This window comes from Lampris incognitus, chromosome 1, assembly GCF_029633865.1.
Source record: "Lampris incognitus isolate fLamInc1 chromosome 1, fLamInc1.hap2, whole genome shotgun sequence".
Classification (NCBI taxonomy): Eukaryota; Metazoa; Chordata; class Actinopteri; order Lampriformes; family Lampridae; genus Lampris; species Lampris incognitus.
In genome coordinates this window covers 148,551,475-148,573,314 of record NC_079211.1, presented here as the reverse complement: position 1 = coordinate 148,573,314, position 21,840 = coordinate 148,551,475, and the positions used below count along the sequence as shown (strand labels likewise).

The 21,840-nt window shown below is 50.3% G+C and overlaps 1 protein-coding gene across 1 annotated transcript; it reads left to right on the top strand.

The window, feature by feature from the left end:
* Nucleotides 1-1,766: 1,766 nt before the first annotated feature.
* Nucleotides 1,767-16,312, top strand: agpat9l (1-acylglycerol-3-phosphate O-acyltransferase 9, like). Its single transcript, XM_056283017.1, has 14 exons — nucleotides 1,767-1,918; nucleotides 2,548-2,729; nucleotides 3,133-3,199; nucleotides 5,513-5,661; nucleotides 6,671-6,816; nucleotides 10,127-10,201; nucleotides 10,305-10,394; nucleotides 11,179-11,272; nucleotides 11,394-11,509; nucleotides 11,969-12,024; nucleotides 12,719-12,804; nucleotides 14,057-14,185; nucleotides 15,615-15,694; nucleotides 15,862-16,312. The coding sequence occupies exons 2-14, from the start codon at nucleotides 2,586-2,588 to the stop codon at nucleotides 15,965-15,967; spliced, it is 1,338 nt and encodes a 445-aa protein (XP_056138992.1). The 5' UTR covers nucleotides 1,767-1,918; nucleotides 2,548-2,585; the 3' UTR covers nucleotides 15,968-16,312.
* The last annotated feature ends 5,528 nt before the right edge of the window (nucleotides 16,313-21,840 follow it).

Below are 21,840 nucleotides of genomic sequence, written 5' to 3'. Positions count from 1 at the left end.
GGATCCTGCAGTCAGTTGAGACTGAAGAGGTCACTTAGACGAGTCCGAGGGGGTCATTCAGGACTTACCGTTCACATGATCTGTGTCATTCTCCAAACTACTTGACTCTCACGTTAGCCGAGGGGTTCAGCGGTGTCCTGCTGTGTATCTGGGGTCTTTCATCTGCACCAGATGCTGCTGTTTCATATCACATCGGTGACTTCTGTTCGCGGTTCCTCTTTCATTCAGGACTTTCCTGAATGTTCTGGTGCTGCGGTGGTTCTGTGATGGGAAAAAAAAGGAGATAAAAAAAGTAGAAGCAATAAAAAAAAATCACATTAGTATAACTGAGTCAGCTGGAAACAAGAGCAGCTGGAAATGAAATGAGATGAAATGAAAACTGTGAATTGCCCCCGAGGATAACAATGAAGTTTTATGATGTTCTGCATGTTATTCCAGGTTGCAGGTGCGGTGTGACCCGACCCGGTGGTTACCAGGCCTTCCAGAGAGAGAGGGCCACCCGGCCTCAGCACACGGCTCACAGGGATGAGCATTATCATTATCAGCGGTAATGAACCTTAGTGCAGAGTAACGAACGGCGTCCGAGGGGTTCAGGGTTGCGGCTGAAGCATGCGTGTATAAAATGTCGCCGTCATCCAATACCGATAGAACGGTTGCCTCAGTACGCGTCCATGCAAGTTGGGCCTGCAGGCCCATGGGCACGGCGGCACAGTGGTTAACGCTGTCGCCTCGCAGCAAAAAGGTCTTGGGTTCGAACCCCGCGGCTGTCTGACCTTGGGGTGGGGTCGTCCTCTGTGTGGAGTGTGCGCGTTCTCCCCGTGTCTGCGGTGGGGTTTCTCCGGGTGCGCCGGTTTCCCCAAGCATCAAATAAACCTGCATGTTAGGGTTAGTAGTCCTGCCTGTGCCCCTGGCCGAGGCATGATAGCAGACACATTTGGGCCTAATCTGGGGTACTTTCGGTATTTACGGCTCAGTTACTGTACTGGCAAGTGTTGCGTGGGCCAGATGTGGCCCAAATGTCATAAGCCGGGCCTGACTTGGGTTACGGCAAGTGTTGCGCGGGCCAGACATGTCCCAAATGTAATGAACTGGGCTTGAGTTACAGCACATACTATGTGGGCCAGATGTGGTGCAAGTGTGGCTGAGTTGAGGCAGCCGCGCTCACCCTGACTCAACGCCGTCATTCAAGGCCAAATGTGGGCCGTAAGATAACTGCAGATGTGGGCCACGTTTGGGCCAAAAATTCTTTGCTGTCTGGGGGCAAGGAGAACTGGAGTCGGTCCTGCACGGCGGCCGCCCACTGCTCCTAGCTGCACAACTATGCAGAGTGTAATTTCCCTATGGGGATCAATAAAGTATCTCAAAATCAAAAATAAAATGAAAAATTACAACAGGCTGGGAGCCACGCTGCTTTGTAACGGGTGGCCTCCAGCCCCCTCAGCTTGGACCCCTAGTTAAAAGATGCAGCAGGCAGATTCAGACCAAGTCCCGCTGGATGAGGATGAGGACACCTTGCAGGTCAGTATGGCGAGCTCTTAACCTTTCAAATCCAACTCAAAGACGGGCCGGATAAAATAAAGTCCACATGCTAGAAAGGAACGGAGACGAGGAGAAAGTTACTCGTTCGCGTCTTTATATTTATTTTATAATATATATTTTATCGGAAATTTTGGTAGCATCAAAAAAAAAGCAAGAACACACTTACGAAGCAAGCAATTCAGTTATTCTTATTTTTACCTTGTTTTTTTTCCGTTCAGCAGCAGCGTCGGTTCTCCGCGCGACCACGGCGGGGCGCTGTGGGGCCGGTGAACTTTGGTCCAGAGCGGCCGTGCTGGTGGTGGGCGTGGTTTGCTCTCGGCTCAGTCGGACGTGGTCGTTTCTCCAGCGGTGAGCGGACATGACGGGCTGAAGTGTGCAGGTAAGACCGAGCGGGACGCGGTGCCGGTCCACTCTCCGGACGAACCAGACCCCTCACGACGCGAACACGAAGTCCTTCAGCCTCTTTAGCCCACCGACTTTATTTATCGACGGGAAAAATTAACACAGTGACTTTTCTTATCGTCTGCTTATTCAGGAGCTCCTTGTGGGTGGAGTCTTTATGGGTACTTTGTGACCTGCAGTAAAATTATATATATATATATCTATATATATATATAATTTTACTGCATCTATATATATATATATATATATATATATATATATATATATATATATATATATATATATAATTTTACTGCATCTATATATAATTTTACTTTTTTTGTGTCTTTGTACTCACTCTCTTGGCAAACTTGGGTCCACTTTTCATTTTGGTTGTTTCTGACCTCCACGCTTCTTCTTCTGCTGTTATTTGCTGATGCCAAGACACTGGGCTTTACCCAGTATCACAGCAACTTGAGCTGATCTAGAACATTTTCACCATCTAACACACCGAGTTGCACCATTCTCACACCATTTTCGGGTTAAGCCACGAGACAACAGATGCATTTATATGTCTACATGTAATTTCCCCCAAATTCATGAATATCTGCTTGTGTTGCCCCACAGGACGACCTCCATCCACCCATCCGGAGAAGTCTGCAGGCATGGAGGATTTGTGGGCGACGGTCCTGTGGGGGCTGCAGATCTGGCTCTATCTCATTGTGGTCTTCATCATGGTACCGGCCATGTTTGGCTTCTCGCTGGGCATCTCTGAGTCTTACATGAACGTCCTGGTCAAAATCTTGGAGGTACCAACACATGTGCTGCAGAAAACACATGTATCCTTGTTTAACGCATCGCGCGCCACGGTGGTCGCCTAGCGCTCATCCCCAACTAATGGTGTGATTCAAAATGAACTCGTTCCGTTTTGATCAGAAAATCAGCAAAAGCAGCTTTGATTTTTCTCTGACATCATCACCACCACCACCACTATGCTGTATGATGGGGAAAGGGCCACACTGTGCAACATACACGTCTCTCTTCTGCAGAACAGTTGAACGACACTGTCGTGGTGAATGCTGTTGTGCCCATATCGGTCATTATGAGCGTCATCCCGGGGTCCGTGTAAACTGTTTACAAGCTAGCAAGTGTCCAACGTGCACAACACCGCACGGCTAACCAGACATGTCTCCTGTTTGTCGCCTCTCCCAGTGGGCCACGCTGAAAATACAGAAGGCCAACGCAGACGAGCGCGCCATGAAGACCTTCGCCTCTAACGGTGAGTAGAAAACTGACTGACGGACTCACTGAAGAATTTAGGAAAGACACAAAACAGTCAGCTGTTTGCGTTACGAAAGTGCAGTTGGAAGCTGTTCATAAATGATTCCCAAAAAGTTGATTCAAAATGTTGCATCTGTTTGGAAAACAATGCCGCAAGAGGGCAAACCACACCGGCCTGGAGCCACCCTCCCCCCCCGACCGACCGTTTGACCACCTGAAGGTGTGTGTCACTCAACTAACACATTGCGAGGGCAAGAAATACCGTCTTGTCTAAGTGGGCTGAAGTTTTCCCTACAGGAAAGGCAGATGCCTCCACAGTAGCAAAGGTGCTGGTGGAGAGGTTGTTCCCAGATGGGGAATACCACGAAGGTCAGCAGTGGTAACGCAGCTCACTTTGTAAATAGTGCAGCTCTACTAAACAACTTTCAACATTTTTAACCTTGTGCCTGGGCGGCACGGCGGCGCTGTGGTTAGCACGGTCGCCTCACAGCAAGAAGGTCCTGGGTTCGAGCCCCGGGGTAGTCCAACCTTGGGGGTCGTCCCGGGTCGTCCTCTGTGTGGAAGTCCAAAGACATGTAGGTCAGGTGGTCGGCCATGCTAAATTACCCCTAGGTGTGAGTGAGTGTGTGTGTGTGTGTGTGCGTGTGCGTGTGTGTGTGTGTTGGCCCTGTGTGACGGCCTGGCGGCCTGTCCAGGGTGTGTCCCCGCCTGCCATCCGATGACTGCTGGGATAGGCTCCAGCACCCCCGTGACCCTGAGAGCCGGATAAGCGGTTCGGATGATGGACGGCTGGATGAAGTGCAGTTGTCGTTGGTGTTCTTCCAACTCGGTGTCGTGTCCTCCGTTGTGAAATAGACGCGGTTACGTTGGCATATTGGATTTCCCTAGTTTACATCAGCGGGAGCAGATCACAGGTCTGGACAGACCTGCGATACTGACTTGTCACAGCTTGAAGGGGCGTTATTCTTATGTGTTGCACAAACACAACACCGACTCCTCGGGGCAGCAAGGCAGAAGCGGTCGGGTCACGTCAGGGTTATTTGTGTTGACCCGATCACCAGCGCAGATGAAAGACTTGTCAGCACCTTCCTCCTGTCCGGCCTCCTGTCCGGCCTCCTGTGTGGCCGTGGGCTCCTTGCAGGGCATCGCCCGGCTCACACACCCCACAGCGCCGACGGTAGGCAGACAGGCATTGTGGGTCCGGGAACGCCGCCTGTCTGACAAGACGCGATTACACAACACCTTATCAGTCACCGGGTCGTAGTCATCCACACACAGGGTGGTGTCCACGCTGTGATGCAACACGTTTGTGGTCTCAGCAAATCTCAAGCCAGCAAAGTCCAAAGTGTTTCGGTGCTGTGGCGTTTGCAGAAGTCAGACGGGGGGAAGGAAGGCAGAGGAGCGTTCGCCTTAGCCAGAGGCGGAGCGGACCCTGTCGGGGAAGTTGTGCTCGTGGAGTGAAGTAGAGTTGGTCGGTCCGTGGTAACGCGGGCCCGCGTGTTGTCAGACACGGTGGAGCCTCCCCAGCTGATAGGGAGGGTGTCAAATCCAAACCGCCGTCGCCTGAGATAATAACAGTTACAGCGGGGTCAACTCCGAGAGTTCGAGAACCATTTCTAGCTGGTTGCTCTGTGATTTGCACTATTTTGGGGGGGGGGGGGGGTTCCCCCAGTTGTGCTTGGCCAACTACCCCGCTCTTCCGAGCCGTCCCGGTCTCTGCTCCACCCCCTCTGCTGACCCGGGGAGGGCTGCAGACTACCACATGCCTCCTCCCAGCCGCTTCTTTTCACCTGACAGTGAGGAGTTTCACCAGGGGGGGGAGGCGTAGCACGTGGGAGGATCACGCTGTTTCCCCCCAGTTCTCCCTCCCCCCCTGAACAGGCACCCCGACCGACCACAGGAGGCGCTACTGCAGCGACCAGGACACACACCCACATCCGGCTTCCCACCCGCAGACACGGCCAGTTGTGTCTGTAGGGACGCCCCACCAAGCCGGAGGCAACACCGGGATTTGAACCAGCGATCCCCGTGTTGGTGGGCAACGGAACAGACCGCCCCGCCGCCCGGACGCCCAATTTGTCCTATTTTTAAACGTCCCCCCAGAATAGGTAGTGTGTATTGTTGGGTGTCTCGCTCCATTGCGTTATACTTGGATTTTATCATTTTTATTTGTGTTTCATTTTTCGTCACATTCATGCAAAGTGTTGTCCAGTCTGAAACACCAGCCTGAAGCCCAGCGCACGTGTCGAAACCCGTGTGTGTGTGTGTGTGTGTGTGTCTGTGTGTGTGTGTGTGTGTCTGTGTGTGTCAGGTCTCATCCAGAGGGAAGGTGGCTCTATGGAGAAAGAGTTGGAGGAGCTCAGACGCAGTCGCCCCAAACCGCCAGTAGGTGGCGACTTCACGCTCAGCGACTGTTTCTACTTCTATCGCCGAGGCATCGAGAGCATCGTGGAGGACGAGGTAAGGCCGAGTCAGGAGACGTAGAGCCCGAAAGCTAGAATCCATCAGTCTTCTGCAGGGATAAACTGGGTTGTCCCGCCAACACGGGACATTTTCAATCTCCAGAACAAACATTGTCCCGTCTCAGGCACGTGTGATCTTCAAGCCACATACATTTGTTATTCCGACAGATTCTGAAGTGAGTCAACCCTCTTCCAGACATTTCGCTCATCTACCTGAATATAATCATGACATACCATCAAAATAACATTCACCTGTTTTTGAACAACGCGCCTGTAATGCAGTTGCAGTTAATTCGCACTGGGTCCTCCTGAGAACCTGTTAAATGTGAAACTCGAGTAGCTCATAGTTTGCATTCCACCAACTTCCTATATTTTTCTGTTGAAATTAAAACTTATCAAGGAAATTACCAGAAAGAAATCATCATGAAATATGCCTCAGGTCATTCCAATCACATCTGAAAGGCGCAGTGACACACAGGTCAACATGAAGCTGTTGTTTCTCCTGAAAGATGGGAACGTAACAGGGCCGATGGGGAACTGTGTTGTTCTGAGTTCCACATCAGAATGAAGGCGAATTTTTATCGCATAAAGCCAGAATCAGTGACTTTTCAATAAATGGTTATTTTATCCATGTGTATGATGGAGTCAACAATCATGAACACTTCAGACATACACATAATAATAATAATTATATATATATATATATATATATATATATCGGCCTTGCGATGCCTGGCGGCCTGTCCAGGGTGCCTCCCTGCCTGCTGCCCAGTGACTGCTGGGCTAGGCTCCAGCACCCCCGCGACCCTGAGAGCAGGACAAGTGGTTTGGAGGATGGATGATGGAGTCATGCTCCGTAACACTGCCAGTCATCTTTACCGTGGTTGGAGACCCTCTCCGGTCTCCGTGTGCCGCTATTGAAATGTTTTGACCGGGTAGGACGAACGCTGGTGCAGCAGTAAACATCTTCCTGCTGAAGTATAAGTATACTACCATCCTTCTCACAGGTGACCCAGCGGTTTTCCTCAGAGGAGTTGGAGTCATGGAACCTGTTGACTCGCACCAACAACCATTTCCATTACATCAGCCTGAGGTTAACTCTGGTCTACGGCCTCGGCGTCTTTGTGCGATACTGCATCCTTGCTCCACTAAGGTACAAAGACACCCTTTCCAGTTCCATCCTGTGAATGTGCAGATGAGCTACAAGCTCACTTTGCTGTCCTGTGTCTTGGATTGGATTTGCTGAGAAGAGCCATGGGTTGGTGTTGGCGGACACCAGGCGATGGGGGCGGGGTGGGGGATGGGGGGTTTCATGTGTAATCTATTAAACACAACACAGATGCTCACAAAGGGAATCTGGCATTCACTTCTGTCTCTTCTTTTCAGGGCAAGTCCAGAGACTATGTATAATTCTCACTTTCAGGGTCAGTAGGCAGCAGTGAAACAGACAGTGTTTCCTGAATAACCTCACATACAGTACACACACACACACACACACACACACACTGATAGACGGACAGGTGAATAAGGTACAGATGTGCCTCATTGGCCAACTGTGCTAATCCTGATCCGGCCACCTGCCCAACACTTGAACCACGCCACACCAAACGTATGTGGGGCAGGACGGGTGAAAAACGTGCCCTTTAAGGGTTTTGTGCCTCTTGCTGAGCTACAGTTTAAAGCTAGCGTGCATGACTGTTCCATATAAATGAATGTCTGTGACATTCAAGCCCTTGTCAAACGACTTCACTCGGTGATGATTAAGCCGGTCACCACCAGGTAGATCTCTGCTTCTCGCAGTATACCGGCCGTTGTAAATCTGGTGTCTGTGGCGACATTCCCGTGTCGCATTCCCTCACTGGCACACAGGAGGTGATGCGTAGTGATGCGACTGGGTTGCCAGAGCTGAACTTCCATGTGATGAAAGCATTCGCATGCCTCTGATTGGCTGGCCTTCGGGGCTTTCTGCCAGACAGCTTCCGGGAAAAACAAAAGAAACGTCCAAGAAAAGGTTCTGATACTCCAGAGAACAAAGAAACGTGGCATTCAGAAGGATTAAAGTCAGAAAAAGAAAGCAGTCGACAGGACAACCATTGGTGTGCTTTTCCTCGTTGGAGGGCACTGAACGAAGAGAAGTAATTACTCTCATTACCAGAAAGGGGAGACAGAACTCCCACACTGCAGGTTTGAAATAATGGCATCACTTTACGAACCCTAACCCTAAAAATGCCGAGACATGCTTCAGAAAGAGTTGACAGGTGATTATTGATCACTTTAGGAAGTTCAACCCGCCTCCAGAGCTGCTGATTCAGCTCTTCTCTGTGATAATCCAGTCTGTCCTCTGCACATCCTTCACTGTCTGGTTTGGTTCGGCCACCAAACAGGACAGGGGCAGACTACAATGGACAGTCAGGACTGCAGAGAAAATCACTGGTTCCAACCTGCCCTCCATTCAGGACTTGTACACCTCCAGACTCAGGAAACAGGCAGGCAACTTCACTGCGGACCCCATCACGACCTGTTCCAACGCCTCTCCTTTGGTAGGAGCTACAGTGCACTGTACGCCAAAACAACCAGGCACAAGAACAGTTTCTTTCTGCAGGCTGTCACTCTGATGAACACCTAACATCGTCATAGTAAATCTAAGCACGCTGTATATACTGTATATTGTACATATACGTGCATATTCTGTGTAAGTAACCTGCTGGCATATTTATTCCAGCATCTTTGCACTGGGCATCGTTGCACTGTTGCTCTCCTGCTTCCCCTGTACGTAGTCATTCCTTGTATATATTCCATTCCTGAAGACTGTTATGTTGTTATTCTACGTGAGTACATCGAGAGCCACTAAACCGGAGTCAAATTCCATTGTTTGTGTAAACCTACATGGCCAAATAGCTCCTAGCTACATGGCTAGGATGGGTTAAATGCAGATGATGTGGTGGTCCGGGTGACATGGTGGTCTGTCCCATTACCTACCAACACGGGGATCGCCGGTTCGAATCCCCGTGTTGCCTCTGGCTTGGTCGGGCATTCCTACAGACACAATTGGCCGTGTCTGCGGGTTGGAAGCCAGATGTGGGTATGTACGTATCCTGGTCACTGCACTAGCGCCTCCTCTGGTCAGTTGGTGTGCCTGTTAGGGGGGGAGGGGGAACTGGGGGGAATAGCATGATCCTCCCGCGCGCTACGACCCCCTGGTGAAACTCCTCACTGTCAGGTGAAAAGAAGCTGCTGGCGACTCCATGTGTATCGCAGGAGACGTGGTGGTCTGCAGCCCTCCCTGGATCGGCAGAGGGGGTGGAGCAGCGACTGGGACGGCTCGGAAGAGTGGGGTAATTGGCCGGGTACAACTGGGGCGAAAAAAAGGGGGGGGGTCCAAAAAAAACAAAACCAGATGGTACATTTCCCCATGGGGATTAGTAAAGTACATCTTAAAGTGGAGATGATTCTGATTCTTTATTAATGGTTCACTCGTTGTGGATGCACTACACACCAGTTGAAAGATGTTATAACACATTAATAACAAAGCTTTTTGGGTTTCCAAATTTCAAGCCAACATTTTATCAATAAGGCGGTAGATGGGGATGGAAGATGGCGGCCTCACCCAGTACCGTCCATGCAGTCCATGTCCCGAGTTTGTGTCCTCGTTTGACGGCCGGGAGCGCTGGCGCTGGATGGGCTGAGAGGGCCTGGTCTGCTGCGTCCTGTGGGCCCAGGGACCACGGCTCTCTGGCGCCGCCGGTGCCCAAAGAGGAAACCCCGAGGGCGGTGTGACAGGACCCAGAAGTGGAGCAGGCTAAGCTAACTGCTACGTTAGCCCCTAGCTAACGGGTCTGACCCTTTAGCCGAGCGGTTAGTGGCGTCGCCTTGGGGTGCAGTACACCTCGTATCGAATCCCGCACTGGGCAAGAAAATACCCGCTTACATTTCTTTTTTTACATTTTTCTCCCCAATTGTACCTGGCCAATTACCCCACTCTTCCGAGCCGTCCCGGTCACTGCTCCACCCCCTTTGCCAATCGGGGGGTGGGGGAGGGCTGCAGATTACCACATGCCTCCTCCCATACATGTGGAGTCACCAGCCGCTTCTTTTCACCTGACAGTGAGGAGTTTCACCAGGGGGACGCTATCCCCCCCCAGACAGGCTCCCCGACCGACCAGAGGAGGCACTAGTGCAGCGACCAGGACACATACCCCCATCCGGCTTCCCACCCTCAGACACGGCCAATTGTGTCTGTAGGGACGCCCGACCAAGCCGGAGGTAACACGGGGATTCGAACCGGCGATCCTCGTGTTGGTGGGCAACGGAATAGACCACCGCGCTACCGGGACGCCTACTTATAACGTTGTTAAACCTCCTCAAACCAAACCAGTAACTATGCGTAGGCCTCTTTTTCCCCCCTCCTGTCATTCCTTGCCAGCATGGCCAGTACTAACCCGGTGTGTTACGTCCTCCCCTAGAATAACGCTGGCCTCCATCGGCCTCACCTGGCTGGTCATAGGAACATCCACCGTTGGACTTCTCCCAAACTGGAGGTAATATCACCCATCTTGACCCTGTTTCATTCAGGTACACTTCTACCTCCAGACTGCTCCTTGTTTCCATGTATTTTTCTGATGTCTCCCTGCCTGGTTCCAGGATTAAGTTCTGGCTCAGCGAATGGGTCCATATAATGTGCTATAGGATCTGCGCTCGAGGGCTCTCTGCCACGATTCACTATCACAACAAGTAAGGAAACCTTCTCACAACCCACCAAAGATCAATAAAAACAACCTGAACCAGTGGCGGCTGGTGCTAAAAAAAATTTGGGGGGGGGGCACAGTTTACCTTGGCACAGCACACCTGACAGCTGCTCTAATGTCCACACAGGCAGGCACAGAGTTATTAAGAAGGACCATGTAGCCTATAGATTTGACCAGGGTTGGTAGACGGTGGATGATTGACAGTTGAGACGAGGCGTGGTGGTGGGTGTGAACACGATTGAGTGCCACGAGAATTGTCCAATCACATTAGCTCAAAAACCATTAAAACAATACCAATTCTGTGCGCCCCCTGGAAAATCTGAAGAAACCAATCAGACAGAAGCCTCAGGTCACCTGCTCGCCACAAGTTTGAGGGCTTACATAAGGTATGGTTTGGCCGGCGCCCCTCACCCAGGAAGTATATGTATTCAGACAGGAAGTATATGTATTCAGACAGGAAGTATATGTATTCACCCAGGAAGTATATGTATTCGCCCAGGAAGTATATGTATTCGCCCAGGAAGTATATGTATTCGGACAGAAACCAACTAAATACCATTTGAACCAATATTTAATGCTGCTGACAGGCGCTCACAGACTGAAAACACTTTTATTTCATCATTATTTGTATTATACTACTACATTATATTTAACACGTTTAAGTAGATTTTCATCTCTCGGTATTTGAAGGGGGCGGCGCCCCAGCGCCCTCTACTGGCCAGCTGCCACTGACCTTTCACCTCTACTGACAGAATGTATTTTCCTTACAGGGAAAACAGGCCTGAAAAGGGCGGGATATGTGTCGCCAATCACACGTCCCCCATCGACATTGTGATTCTCTGCAATGACGGGTGTTACGCCATGGTACGTGTGTGGTCACCTTCCAGCAACAACGTGTGTGTTTCCACTTTTTACTGCTCAACCCAAACCTCGTTTTGTGTCCCCCCCCCACCCCCATCCCCCAAATACTGGGTCTTGTTTTCAGGTTGGTCAAGTGCACGGAGGTCTAATGGGAGTAGTCCAGAGGGCCATGGTCAGGTCTTGCCCTCACGTCTGGTTTGAGAGAGCAGAAATGAAAGACCGCCACCTAGTGGCCAAAAGGTTTGTTGTTGTTGTTTTTTTTGTTCCAAAGCCTAGCTTAAATATTTGGCTGTGTTCACCAACACGTAGCGTACATGTTCCCTTGGCCGGCCTCCCTCCCTCCTCGTTGTCGCCGGCTGTAAATAACGGGAGGCGAGCTTGACGTTTTCCTGGCGGTGACATTTTCAGTCTCAGTTTACACAGACATGCACAGACGTGCTGCTGGAAAGCTGCCGGGGAACCGCGGCTCGTGCGGTTGACCTTTCCCCTGTGATGCTACACGTTCCACTATGAGGGTGCACATTTTATGCACTGTTTATTTATATGCACGTCTATTTTCTGCATTTGCACTTTTAGGATTGTGCTGCGATTATATCGGCACTTAGTGCTACCCTGTGTATCTCTAACTAACGTTGGACTCGACTTGTATCGTTTGTGTTGTTTTGTGACTGACGGTTGTTTCGCTCACATCCTTTACAGGTTGAGGGATCACGTCAGTGACAAAACAAAACTCCCCATACTGATCTTCCCGGAAGGTAAGTGTCACCAGGCCGACGAGCAATACAGTCATCTCCAAGCAGAGATCTGAGGCCGCCCGATGTTTGTTATATTTATTATCCAGGATGAGATTCAGAGGGGGCGGCGCGGTGGTTAGCGCGGTCGCCTCACAGCAGGAAGATCCTGGGTTCGAGCCCCGGGATAGTCCAACCTTGGGGTTCGCCCCGGGTCGTCCTCTGTGTGGAGTTTGCATGTTCTCCCCGTGTCTGCGTGGGTTTCCTCCAGGGGGCTCCGGTTTCCTCCCACAGTCCAAAGACATGTAGGTCAGGTGAACGGGCCGTACTAAATCGTCCCTAGGTGTGTGTGGGTCCTGGGTGATGGCCTGGCGGCCTGTCCAGGGTGTCTCCCCGCCTGCCGCCCAGTGACTGCTGGGTTAGGCTCCAGCATCCCTGAGAGCAGGATAAGCAGTTCGGATAAGAAGGATGGATGGAAATTCAGAGACAGTCGCCCTCTTGGATATCTGTGTCCAGGGCCAGTCTGCCCAGCGGTCTGAGAGCCAGACATACTTTATTGAGGGAAATTCCTCTCTGCATTTAACCCGGCCTAGCTGTGTAGCTGGGGTCTAGGATCTGTGTAGGAGCTGAGGGTCTCCCAGTGAGGGGCTAGTTAGTGGTCTGTGTGGGTCTGGGCTCAGAGGACTCGTGTTGAAAGGCTTTCCTCTGGTTTCCACAGGCACCTGCATCAACAACACATCCGTCATGATGTTTAAAAAGGGCAGCTTCGAAATCGGAGGGACGATATACCCAGTGGCCATCAAGGTGCAGCCGTGCAGGACTTCCCTCCTGCACTTTTCCTTCCTCTTCATCAAGTCTGATGATTAATCATCACCATTGATTGACAAGCCTCAGCGTTTTGGGTTTTTACCGATATTCGCCGAAAAACACCCGGATTTTTTTTAAAAGCGGCAGAGCGGTTTAAACCGATTTTCACCCGGGTTTTATGTTTCCACGGAGTATTTTCACCGTAAAAGTAAACGCAGATAAATTCCCAGATTTAAAAAAAAAAAAAAAAAAAACTGAAACGCCGAGCCTTGTTGATTGATGATGTATTGATTTTACTTCGGCTTGCTTATTCCAAAATACTGCACTTTTATGCATTATGCTCTCTCTCTGTCTCTATCTATCTATCTATCTATCTATCTATCTATCTATCTATCTATCTATCTATCTATCTATCTATCTCTCCCTCTATCTATCTATCTATCTATCTGTCTGTCTGTCTGTCTGTCTGTCTGTCTATCTATCTATCTATCTATCTATCTATCTATCCCTCTCTCTTTATCTCTCTCTCTCTCTCTCCCTATCGCTCTCTGTCCCTCTCTCTTTATCTATCTATCTATCTATCTATCTATCTATCTATCTATCTATCTATCCCTCTCTCTTTATCTCTCTCTCTCTCTCTCTCTCTCTCTCTCTCTCTCTCTCTCTCTCTCTCTCTCTCTCTCTCTCTCTCTCTACCTATCGCTCTGTCCCTCTCTCTGTCCCTCTCTCTTTATCTATCTATCTATCTATCTATCTATCTATCTATCTATCTATCTATCTATCTATCTATCTGTCCCTCTCTCTTTATCTCTCTCTCTCTCTCTCTCTCTCTCTCTCTCTCTCTCTCTCTCTCTCTCTCTCTCTCTCTCTCTCTCTCTCTGTCTATCTACCTATCGCTCTCTCTCTCTCTCTCTCTCTCTCTCTCTCTCTCTCTCTCTCTCTCTATCTACCTATCGCTCTCTGTCCCTCTCTATCTATCTATATATATCTCTCTCTCTCTCTACCTATTGCTCTGTCCCTCTCTCTCTCTCTCTCTCTCTCTATCTACCTATCACTCTGTCCCTCTCTCTTTATCTATCTATCTATCTATCTATCTATCTATCTATCTATCTATCTATCTATCTATCTATCTATCTATCTATCCATCTATCTATCTGTCTGTCTACCTATCTATCTACCTGTCGCTCTCTGTCTCTCTCTGTCTGTCTCTCTCTCTCTCTCTCTCTCTCTCTCTCTCTGTCGTTCTCAGTATGACCCCAAGTTTGGCGACGCCTTCTGGAACAGCTCCAAGTACAGCATGGTCAGTTACCTGCTCAGAATGATGACCAGCTGGGCTCTCGTCTGTAACGTCTGGTACTTGCCAGCCATGCACCAGCAGGTGTGTATGCACCTGTCCAAGAGACACACACACACACACACACACACACACACACAGACAGACAGACAGACAGACAGACAGACAGACAGACAGACAGACAGACAGACAGGTGCGCGGGAGGATGTTTAAGTAGAGGGGGGCTGCCAACTAAAAGGGAAAGTGTGGTGGCGAGCCGGCGTGGAAGAAAGAGTCAAGAGGCAGAGACCTCTTTTTAATCACGACTCCCGTGCCCCGTACACCGCACGACCCCGGGAGTGCTCTTTTATTCACACCGGCCAGAACGGACCAGAACTTACTACAACGTAACGAGCCCCCCCCCCCCCCCCAATTGTCCCAAGGGGACGACATCAGTCCCAGTCACGGTCCTACAGTCAGTTAGTCAGTAAACGGTCTCCTGCTTAGTCTGAGTCGAACCCCCAAAACAGCAACACAAGAATAACCACATCATTAAAACACAATGTTACATCTAACATCAACAGTCCCATCAGCCATTGCGCTCCCCCGGCGCGGAACCACCCACAGTCGGAGCGACCGCCCCCCCCCTGTCGCTACAGTGTGACGTCAATGTTTCGTCTGTAAGCTGCGTGTGTAGCAGGTTTGGAACGGAGGGTTTACTCACTTTATTACTGAACATGTCCATTCTGGGGGCGTCTGGGTAGCGTGGCCGTCTATTCTGTTGCCTACCAACACGGGGGGGTCGGGAGTTTGAATCCCCCCGTTACCTCCGGCTTGGTCGGGCGTCCCTACAGACACAATTGGCCGTGTCTGCGGGTGGGAAGCCGGATGTGGGTATGTGTCCTGGTCGTTGCACTAGCGCCTCCTCTGGTCAGTCAGGGTGCCTGTTCGGGGGGGGGGGACTGGGGGGAATAGCGGGATCCTCCCACGCGCTACGTCCCCCTGGTGAAACTCCTCACTGTCAGGTGAAAAGAAGCAACCAGCGACTCCTCATGTGTCGGAGGAGGCATGTGGTAGTCTGCAGCCCTCCCCAGATCGCCGGAGGGGGTGGAGCAGCAGAGACCGGGACGGCTCAGAAGAGTGGGGTAATTGGCTGGATACATTGGGGTAGAAAAAGGCAGCGGCGGGGGGGAATAATGGTAATAATGATAAAAAAAAAGAAAATGGGGGGGGGGGTGGAGCAGCAGAGACCGGGACGGCTTGGAAGAGTGGGGTAATTGGCCGGATACAATTGGGGAGAAAAGGGGGGGGGGTACCGTCCACGCAGCCCTAGCCCACTGTTTAACATAAAGGTATGTTTTATGTTTTGCATTTGTACATTAGGAAAAGTTAGGCATACTGTTGGGTCTAAGATGTTACACAGCCACCTGCCATGACTCGGGGGGGGGCTGCACCCACCACTAGGGGGAGCTGCAGCCCCCCCTTCCTGCGCTAATGCACTTGATTGAGTTTGTTGTTGATTTGAATTGAACAGGAGGGAGAGGATGCCATCCAGTTTGCCAGTAGGGTAAAGTCAGCCATAGCCCACCAGGGAGGGCTGGTGGACCTGCAGTGGTAAGACTTGTCTTCTTCTGTTGGTCTCACAGTGTTCCCTTCTGAATTATTACCAACACACAGGCAGACAGACACTTACACAAACACACAAGTCACAGGCACGGCCGGAGGTTTTACTGACGCCATCACGGCTGTGTGTTGTACTTGCACGCGTCTGGGTTTTGCAGGGACGGCGGTCTGAAGCGAGCCAAGGTGAAGGAGTCCTATAAGGAGCAGCAGCAGAAGAAGTACAGCAGCATGGTGGTGGGAGACGACAGCAGCAACAGCGACTGACCGCGCCACCGTGTGTCATGGGCAAACACGTGCGACTGTGGACAATATGTGAAGACACTGAACATGGACATCTCCATCCGGCAGCATTATCCCGGCACGACGGGAATCAGATGTGGAATGCCGGATTACCACTAAATGGATGCTGATGAGGGAGCCGTCAGCATGAGGCGTGACTGCAGATATGGTTGTATCTTATTTATTATGCAAATGGCTGAAGGAGGAGAGGAGCGTAGCCACTGTGAAACGGGTTCGTGCCTACTCACACGCTGCTGTTTAACGGACTACTGACAAAATGCTGTGAAAGACCAGCGAGCTGGTTAAAAAGACCAGCGAGCTGGTTAAAAAGACCAGCGAGCTGGTTTAAAAAGCCAGTCATCCATGCAGCATCACTATTTTGCAAATAAATGTGAGTTTACAGTTCTCCACTATGTGATTTTTTTAGATTTTTTTTAGCGCAAAGCCAAGCCAGTGCTTCCATTCTTCACCGTGCTTTGATCACTGACGCTGGTGTTTTACACATACACACACTATAAATGTGGTTATTACATGTTATAAGCGAGTCAGTATGTGTTTTACACGTTCCTCATTCTGGAACAAGTCAAGTGACATCAGGGATCAGGAACATTTGTCATTTCATTCACCCGCGCACATGAAATGACACGAAATACGGTTTCCCCCAGCCCGCAGCAGCGCAACACACAGACAAAAACCCATCCAAACTGCAACAACACACATATCCAAACTGCAACAACACACATATCCAAACTACAAAAAACTGCAACAACGCATATCCAACATATCAAAAAAAATCCACTGTCCAGAGAACGAACACCAGCCAGCATGACTGTCGGAGCTGTCAGTCTGCATGGGCTAGCAGTTAGCTTAGCCTGCCCCGCTTCCGCGTCCTGTCAGACCACCCTCGGTGTTTCCTCCTCGGGTACAGCTCCAGGCAGGGGCCGTGGTCCCTGGGCCCACAGGACGCAGCAGACCAAGCCCTCCCAGCCGATCCAGCGCCAGCTCTCCCAGCCGTCAAACGAAAACACAAACTCAGACGTGGACAAAGACACTGCCTGGACGGTACTGGATGAGGCCGCCGCTAACTTAAATTCGCGCCGCCATCTCCCCACACCGGTAGTGGGTGAGGCCGCTGCAAACGTGAGTTCACGCCACTGTCTTCCCACACCAGGGGTGGAACATACTCGCCAAGTCCATAGAAAGAGACCAAGAGACCAAGTCCAAACTCGGTTTAGACTTGGTCTCTAGTGTGCAGGTTTGGACTTGGTCTCTAGTGTGCAGGTTTGGACTCGGTCTCTAGTGTGCAGGTTTGGACTTGGTCTCTAGTGTGCAGGTTTGGACTTGGTCTCTAGTGGGCATTTTTACTATATGAATATAGAGTTTACCCCGAGGAGCTCAGTGAGCTGCAGTCTAATCTCACTCATGGCCAAATGTCTCTGAATCTTTGGAAGATGGCTGCTCGATACGTTTATATTTAACATTTAACACTCAAATATACCATGGGATGCACATTTAAAAAAAAAATTAATTTCCTTTTCTCAGTGAAGGAGCGTCCCCGTGGCGAAAGATCTTCTGGTCCTCTGCACAATGTCTGCTGTGGACAGAGATGCAGACACGCCCCACGGGGTTGGCACGTCACAGCAGTCCACTAAAGTGAAAAGCAATTCAGCCCTTTGCATCGGAACTGAGACACGAAGGCCTCAAAGGAGGACACACGTTCTGGACTTCCTGCCTCTTTCCTCGTCACACCTCCGGCCTGGCGCGTCGCCGTCGCGGCATCCGTCCCCCCGCCCGTTTCCATCGCTGTCCCCTTTAACAAACAGGAGAGGGATCTTACTTCGGACATACTCACAGTGACTTCTGTGTACGCTGAAATACTCCTGACAGACACTGATACTGATATTTGTTTTCCAAATACTCAGAAGTTCCCACCGTTGTCCTGGTCGCGGCGAGGCAGACGGCCGTCCTGCGATGTGATTTCAGAAACGCCGACAGGACACACAGAGACATGCAAAAACACCGTTATCATCAGGCGTCTTGATTGAATCTGTCGACTAGTTTCACTACTGACGGTGTGACTCACCGCCTCAGGGTCTTTTCTGTGTCTTCTTCTCTGTGTGGATTCCAAGTACCTGTTGATGTGTGCAAATGGGGATTCTTTACATGCTGCACGTAGGACATGACATGACATGACATGACATGACATGACATGAGCTGGATGGACATCATTCTGACAGTCACATCACTGACATCAAAATATCCTTCCCTTATAGTGGATCAGCCCCGTTAATTACCCCCCCCACCCCCCACATTTTACACAGTTGGGATAGCATGCAGGCAGGCACTGGAGAGAAGAGGAATGAAAGTCGGTAGGAGCAAGACGTAATGCATGAATGAGAGGGAGGACAGCCCAGACAGCATCCGGATGTGAGCCACTTCAGGCAATGATGCGGCACTGATGGCCTTCTTCTGGCCTCACAAAATGGATGTGAGCCCGAAGTGGCCCACATGTATAATAGCAAATGTGGCCCAAATATGCCTAATCAGATGTGGGCCTTTTTTGGCAAAGATGTGGTGCTCTGGGCAACATGTGATCTGGATGTGACCCTGAAGTGGCCCGTGTGGTAAATGGTGAATATGGCCCAAATATCACAAAACACATATGGGCCACCTTTGGCAAATATTTGGCACATGTGGCATTGCTATGGCTTGGTTCTGACCCAGATCTGGCAAACGGGAGCAGTCCGCCCAAGTGCCATCATTCCACATGGCATGTGGGCCGGACGAACGTGCCGGGTGTGGGACGGGTCCGGGCCACAGCAATTTTGCTGTCTGGGAGTGGAATGGTGAGGATGCAAAGAGTAGAGGTGACGAAGGCGTATGAGTTTAAATACTTGGGGTCAACTGTTCAAAGTAATGGGGAGTGCAGAAGAGAGGTGAAGAAGAGAGTGCAGGCAGGGTGGAGTGGGTGGAGAAGAGTGTCAGGAGTGATTTGTGACAGAAGGGGACCAGCAAGAGTTAAAGGGAAGGTTTACAAGATGGTGGTGAGACCAGCTATGTTATATGGGTTGGAGACAGTGGCACTGATGAAAAGACAGGAGGTGGAGCTGGAGGTGGCAGAGATGAAGATGATGAGATTTTCACTGGGAGTGATGAAGAAGGACAGGATTAGGAAGGAGTATATTAGAGGGACAGCTCAGGTTGGACGGTTTGGAGACAAAGCAAGAGAGACAAGATTGAGACGGTTTGGACATGTGTGGAGGAGAGATGCTGGGTATACTGGGAGAAGGATGCTGAATATGGAGCTGCCAGGGAAGAGGAGAAGAGGAAGGCCAAAGAGGAGGTTTATGGATGTGGTGAGGGAGGACATGCAGGTGGCTGGTGTGACAGAGGAAGATGCAGAGGACAGGAAGAGATGGAAACGGATGATCCGCTGTGGCGCCCCCTAACGGGAGCAGCCGAAAGTAGTGGTAGTAGTAGTAGTGGTAGTAGTAGTAGTATTAGTAGTGGTAGTCGTAGTAGTGGTAGTAGTAGTGGCAGTGAAGCTGTAAATACGAGGCTGTTCTGCAGAAGAGAACAGTTTCTTAAGGTGAAGGTGAGAAGGGTACTGTGTATGTGCTGAGTGTAGTATGTACATGTTTATACCAGTTACAGAACTATAATGATACGGGGCCCTTATTAAGTGTGAGTCACACCGAAACAAGGCAGAGAAATGCAGACTCATGACACATTTAGTACTACGGCTGTCAAGCTAGAGTCTTACACACAGGTAGACCACAGAAGCTGTGAGGCGCTGCAGGTTTCGCATCTCACACGGCGCCCCGGAAGCTAGGCCTACATCACACCGTCATCTGTACACAGGTTACAGGCAGAGGTTTACCCACCGCCTCAGGTACGAGTCGTGGTTCCTGGTGACGGGTTTGGTTTCCCTCCTCCTCGCTCCATCCGGCGTCCACGTTACGGACGTGTCTACCCCCACGTCCACCCGGCCTGCTGCTCCGGAAGAGATGGGCATCCTCGCGTCTGCAGCTACATCACAAAGTTGAAAATAAACATCTTTAAGCTTTCTAACGCTGATGTGGGTTACATGAAAAGGACTGCACACTACCCCCACCCACACACACACACACACACACGCTGCCGTCCTGTGTGAGCGTCCAGCAGGCGGTTTCACGGGAGTTAACGGGAGGGTTTGTTGTGTTCGCCATGGAAACGTCGCACTGAAAAGAACTACAACCAATGACTTCCTGATGGAGGAGGTTCATGAATGAGTTTCATTAGGCAAGGGGGGGGGCGGTGCTCACATTAGATCTGCTGTTTGCATCAGTGGTTCATCTAAAACCTTCTCTTCAATCTTCTCTTTGAGACTCTTTGGTCGGGGTGAAGGCCGCCGCTCTTAAAACCTCTTAAAAAAAGGAGCTCCTTAAAATAACTGTTTCTGATTCTTTATTCTTTTAACGGGTTGCACATGTTGCACATAATTTAGTGTTAGTATAATAGTTGTCATGACGCTATGAGAAATGGGTGAAACTGCAGGGTTGAACCAGGCCCTCGATAGATCAACAGGACACTAGCACCTTATCCAGCAGCAGATCCACGATGCTCTATTTTGTCTTGCTGTGGTTGTCTTCATTGTATTACACTGTTGTGATGCAGTGTTTCTACTTCTAACATCGGTAAGCATAACTACACTGACTACAATCACTACAGCGGCCGCTGGTGGCCTCGAGGATGGGCTGGAGCAGCCTGGCCTGGTACTGACTGAGGAGGTCTTTATGTCTCATCAGAGGCCGTTCTTTGGATACACCACTGAGAAGATGCTTGTCAACCCTTGTACCAGGTCTGAACACCCTCAGCCAGGTAAAGAGGTCCCTGTAAGAGGCGTTTATTTCATGCCACACTAACTCGGTCCTTCACCTCATCACTCGTCCTGGTGGTAAGACATGTTGCAAAGACGAGTCGAGCACCGAAAACTCGTACTGATGAACGTAGACGCACTGTTAGATGCAAAAACAAGAATTATCCAGTAGCAGCACATTATGTTGAAGTTAATCCTCCTATTTCCTGTCTGGGACATGCTGGTACTGAGAAGGCATCACCCCACCCAGGAGGAGGCCACCTGGATGTCTTACTTTCCAGGCGGGAACCCAACTGGAACCACCGCCTGAGCCCCCCGTCACCTGATGGGCCAACTTTTTCCTGTAACATTACTCTCCTTACTGTAACAAACCTCTACTTTCTGTAACATACACTCACCGGCCACTTTATTAGGCACACCCGTCCAACTGCTCGTTAACGCACATTTCTAATCAGCCAATCACATGGCAGCAACTCAATGCATTTAGGCATGTAGACATGGTCAAGACGATCTGCTGCAGTTCAAACCGAGCATCAGAATGGGGAAGAAAGGTGATTTAAGTGACTTTGAACGTGGCATGGTTGTTGGTGCCAGACGGGCTGGTCTGAGCATTTCAGAAACTGCTGATCTACTGGGATCTTAACGCACAACCATCTCTAGGGTTTACAGAGAATGGTCCGAAAAAGAGAAAATATCCAGTGAGCGGCAGTTCTGTGGGCGAAAATGCCTTGTTGATGCCAGAGGTCAGAGGAGAATGGCCAGACTGGTTCGAGCTGATAGAAAGGCAACAGTAACTCAAATAACCACTCATTACAAACGAGGTATGCAGAAGAGCATCTCTGAACGCACAGCACGTCGAACCTTGAGGCAGATGGGCTACAGCAGCAGAAGACCACACCGGGTGCCACTCCTGTCAGCTAAGAACAGGAAACTGAGGCTACAATTCGCACAGGCTCACCAAAATTGGACAATATAAGATTGGAAAAACGTTGCCTGGTCT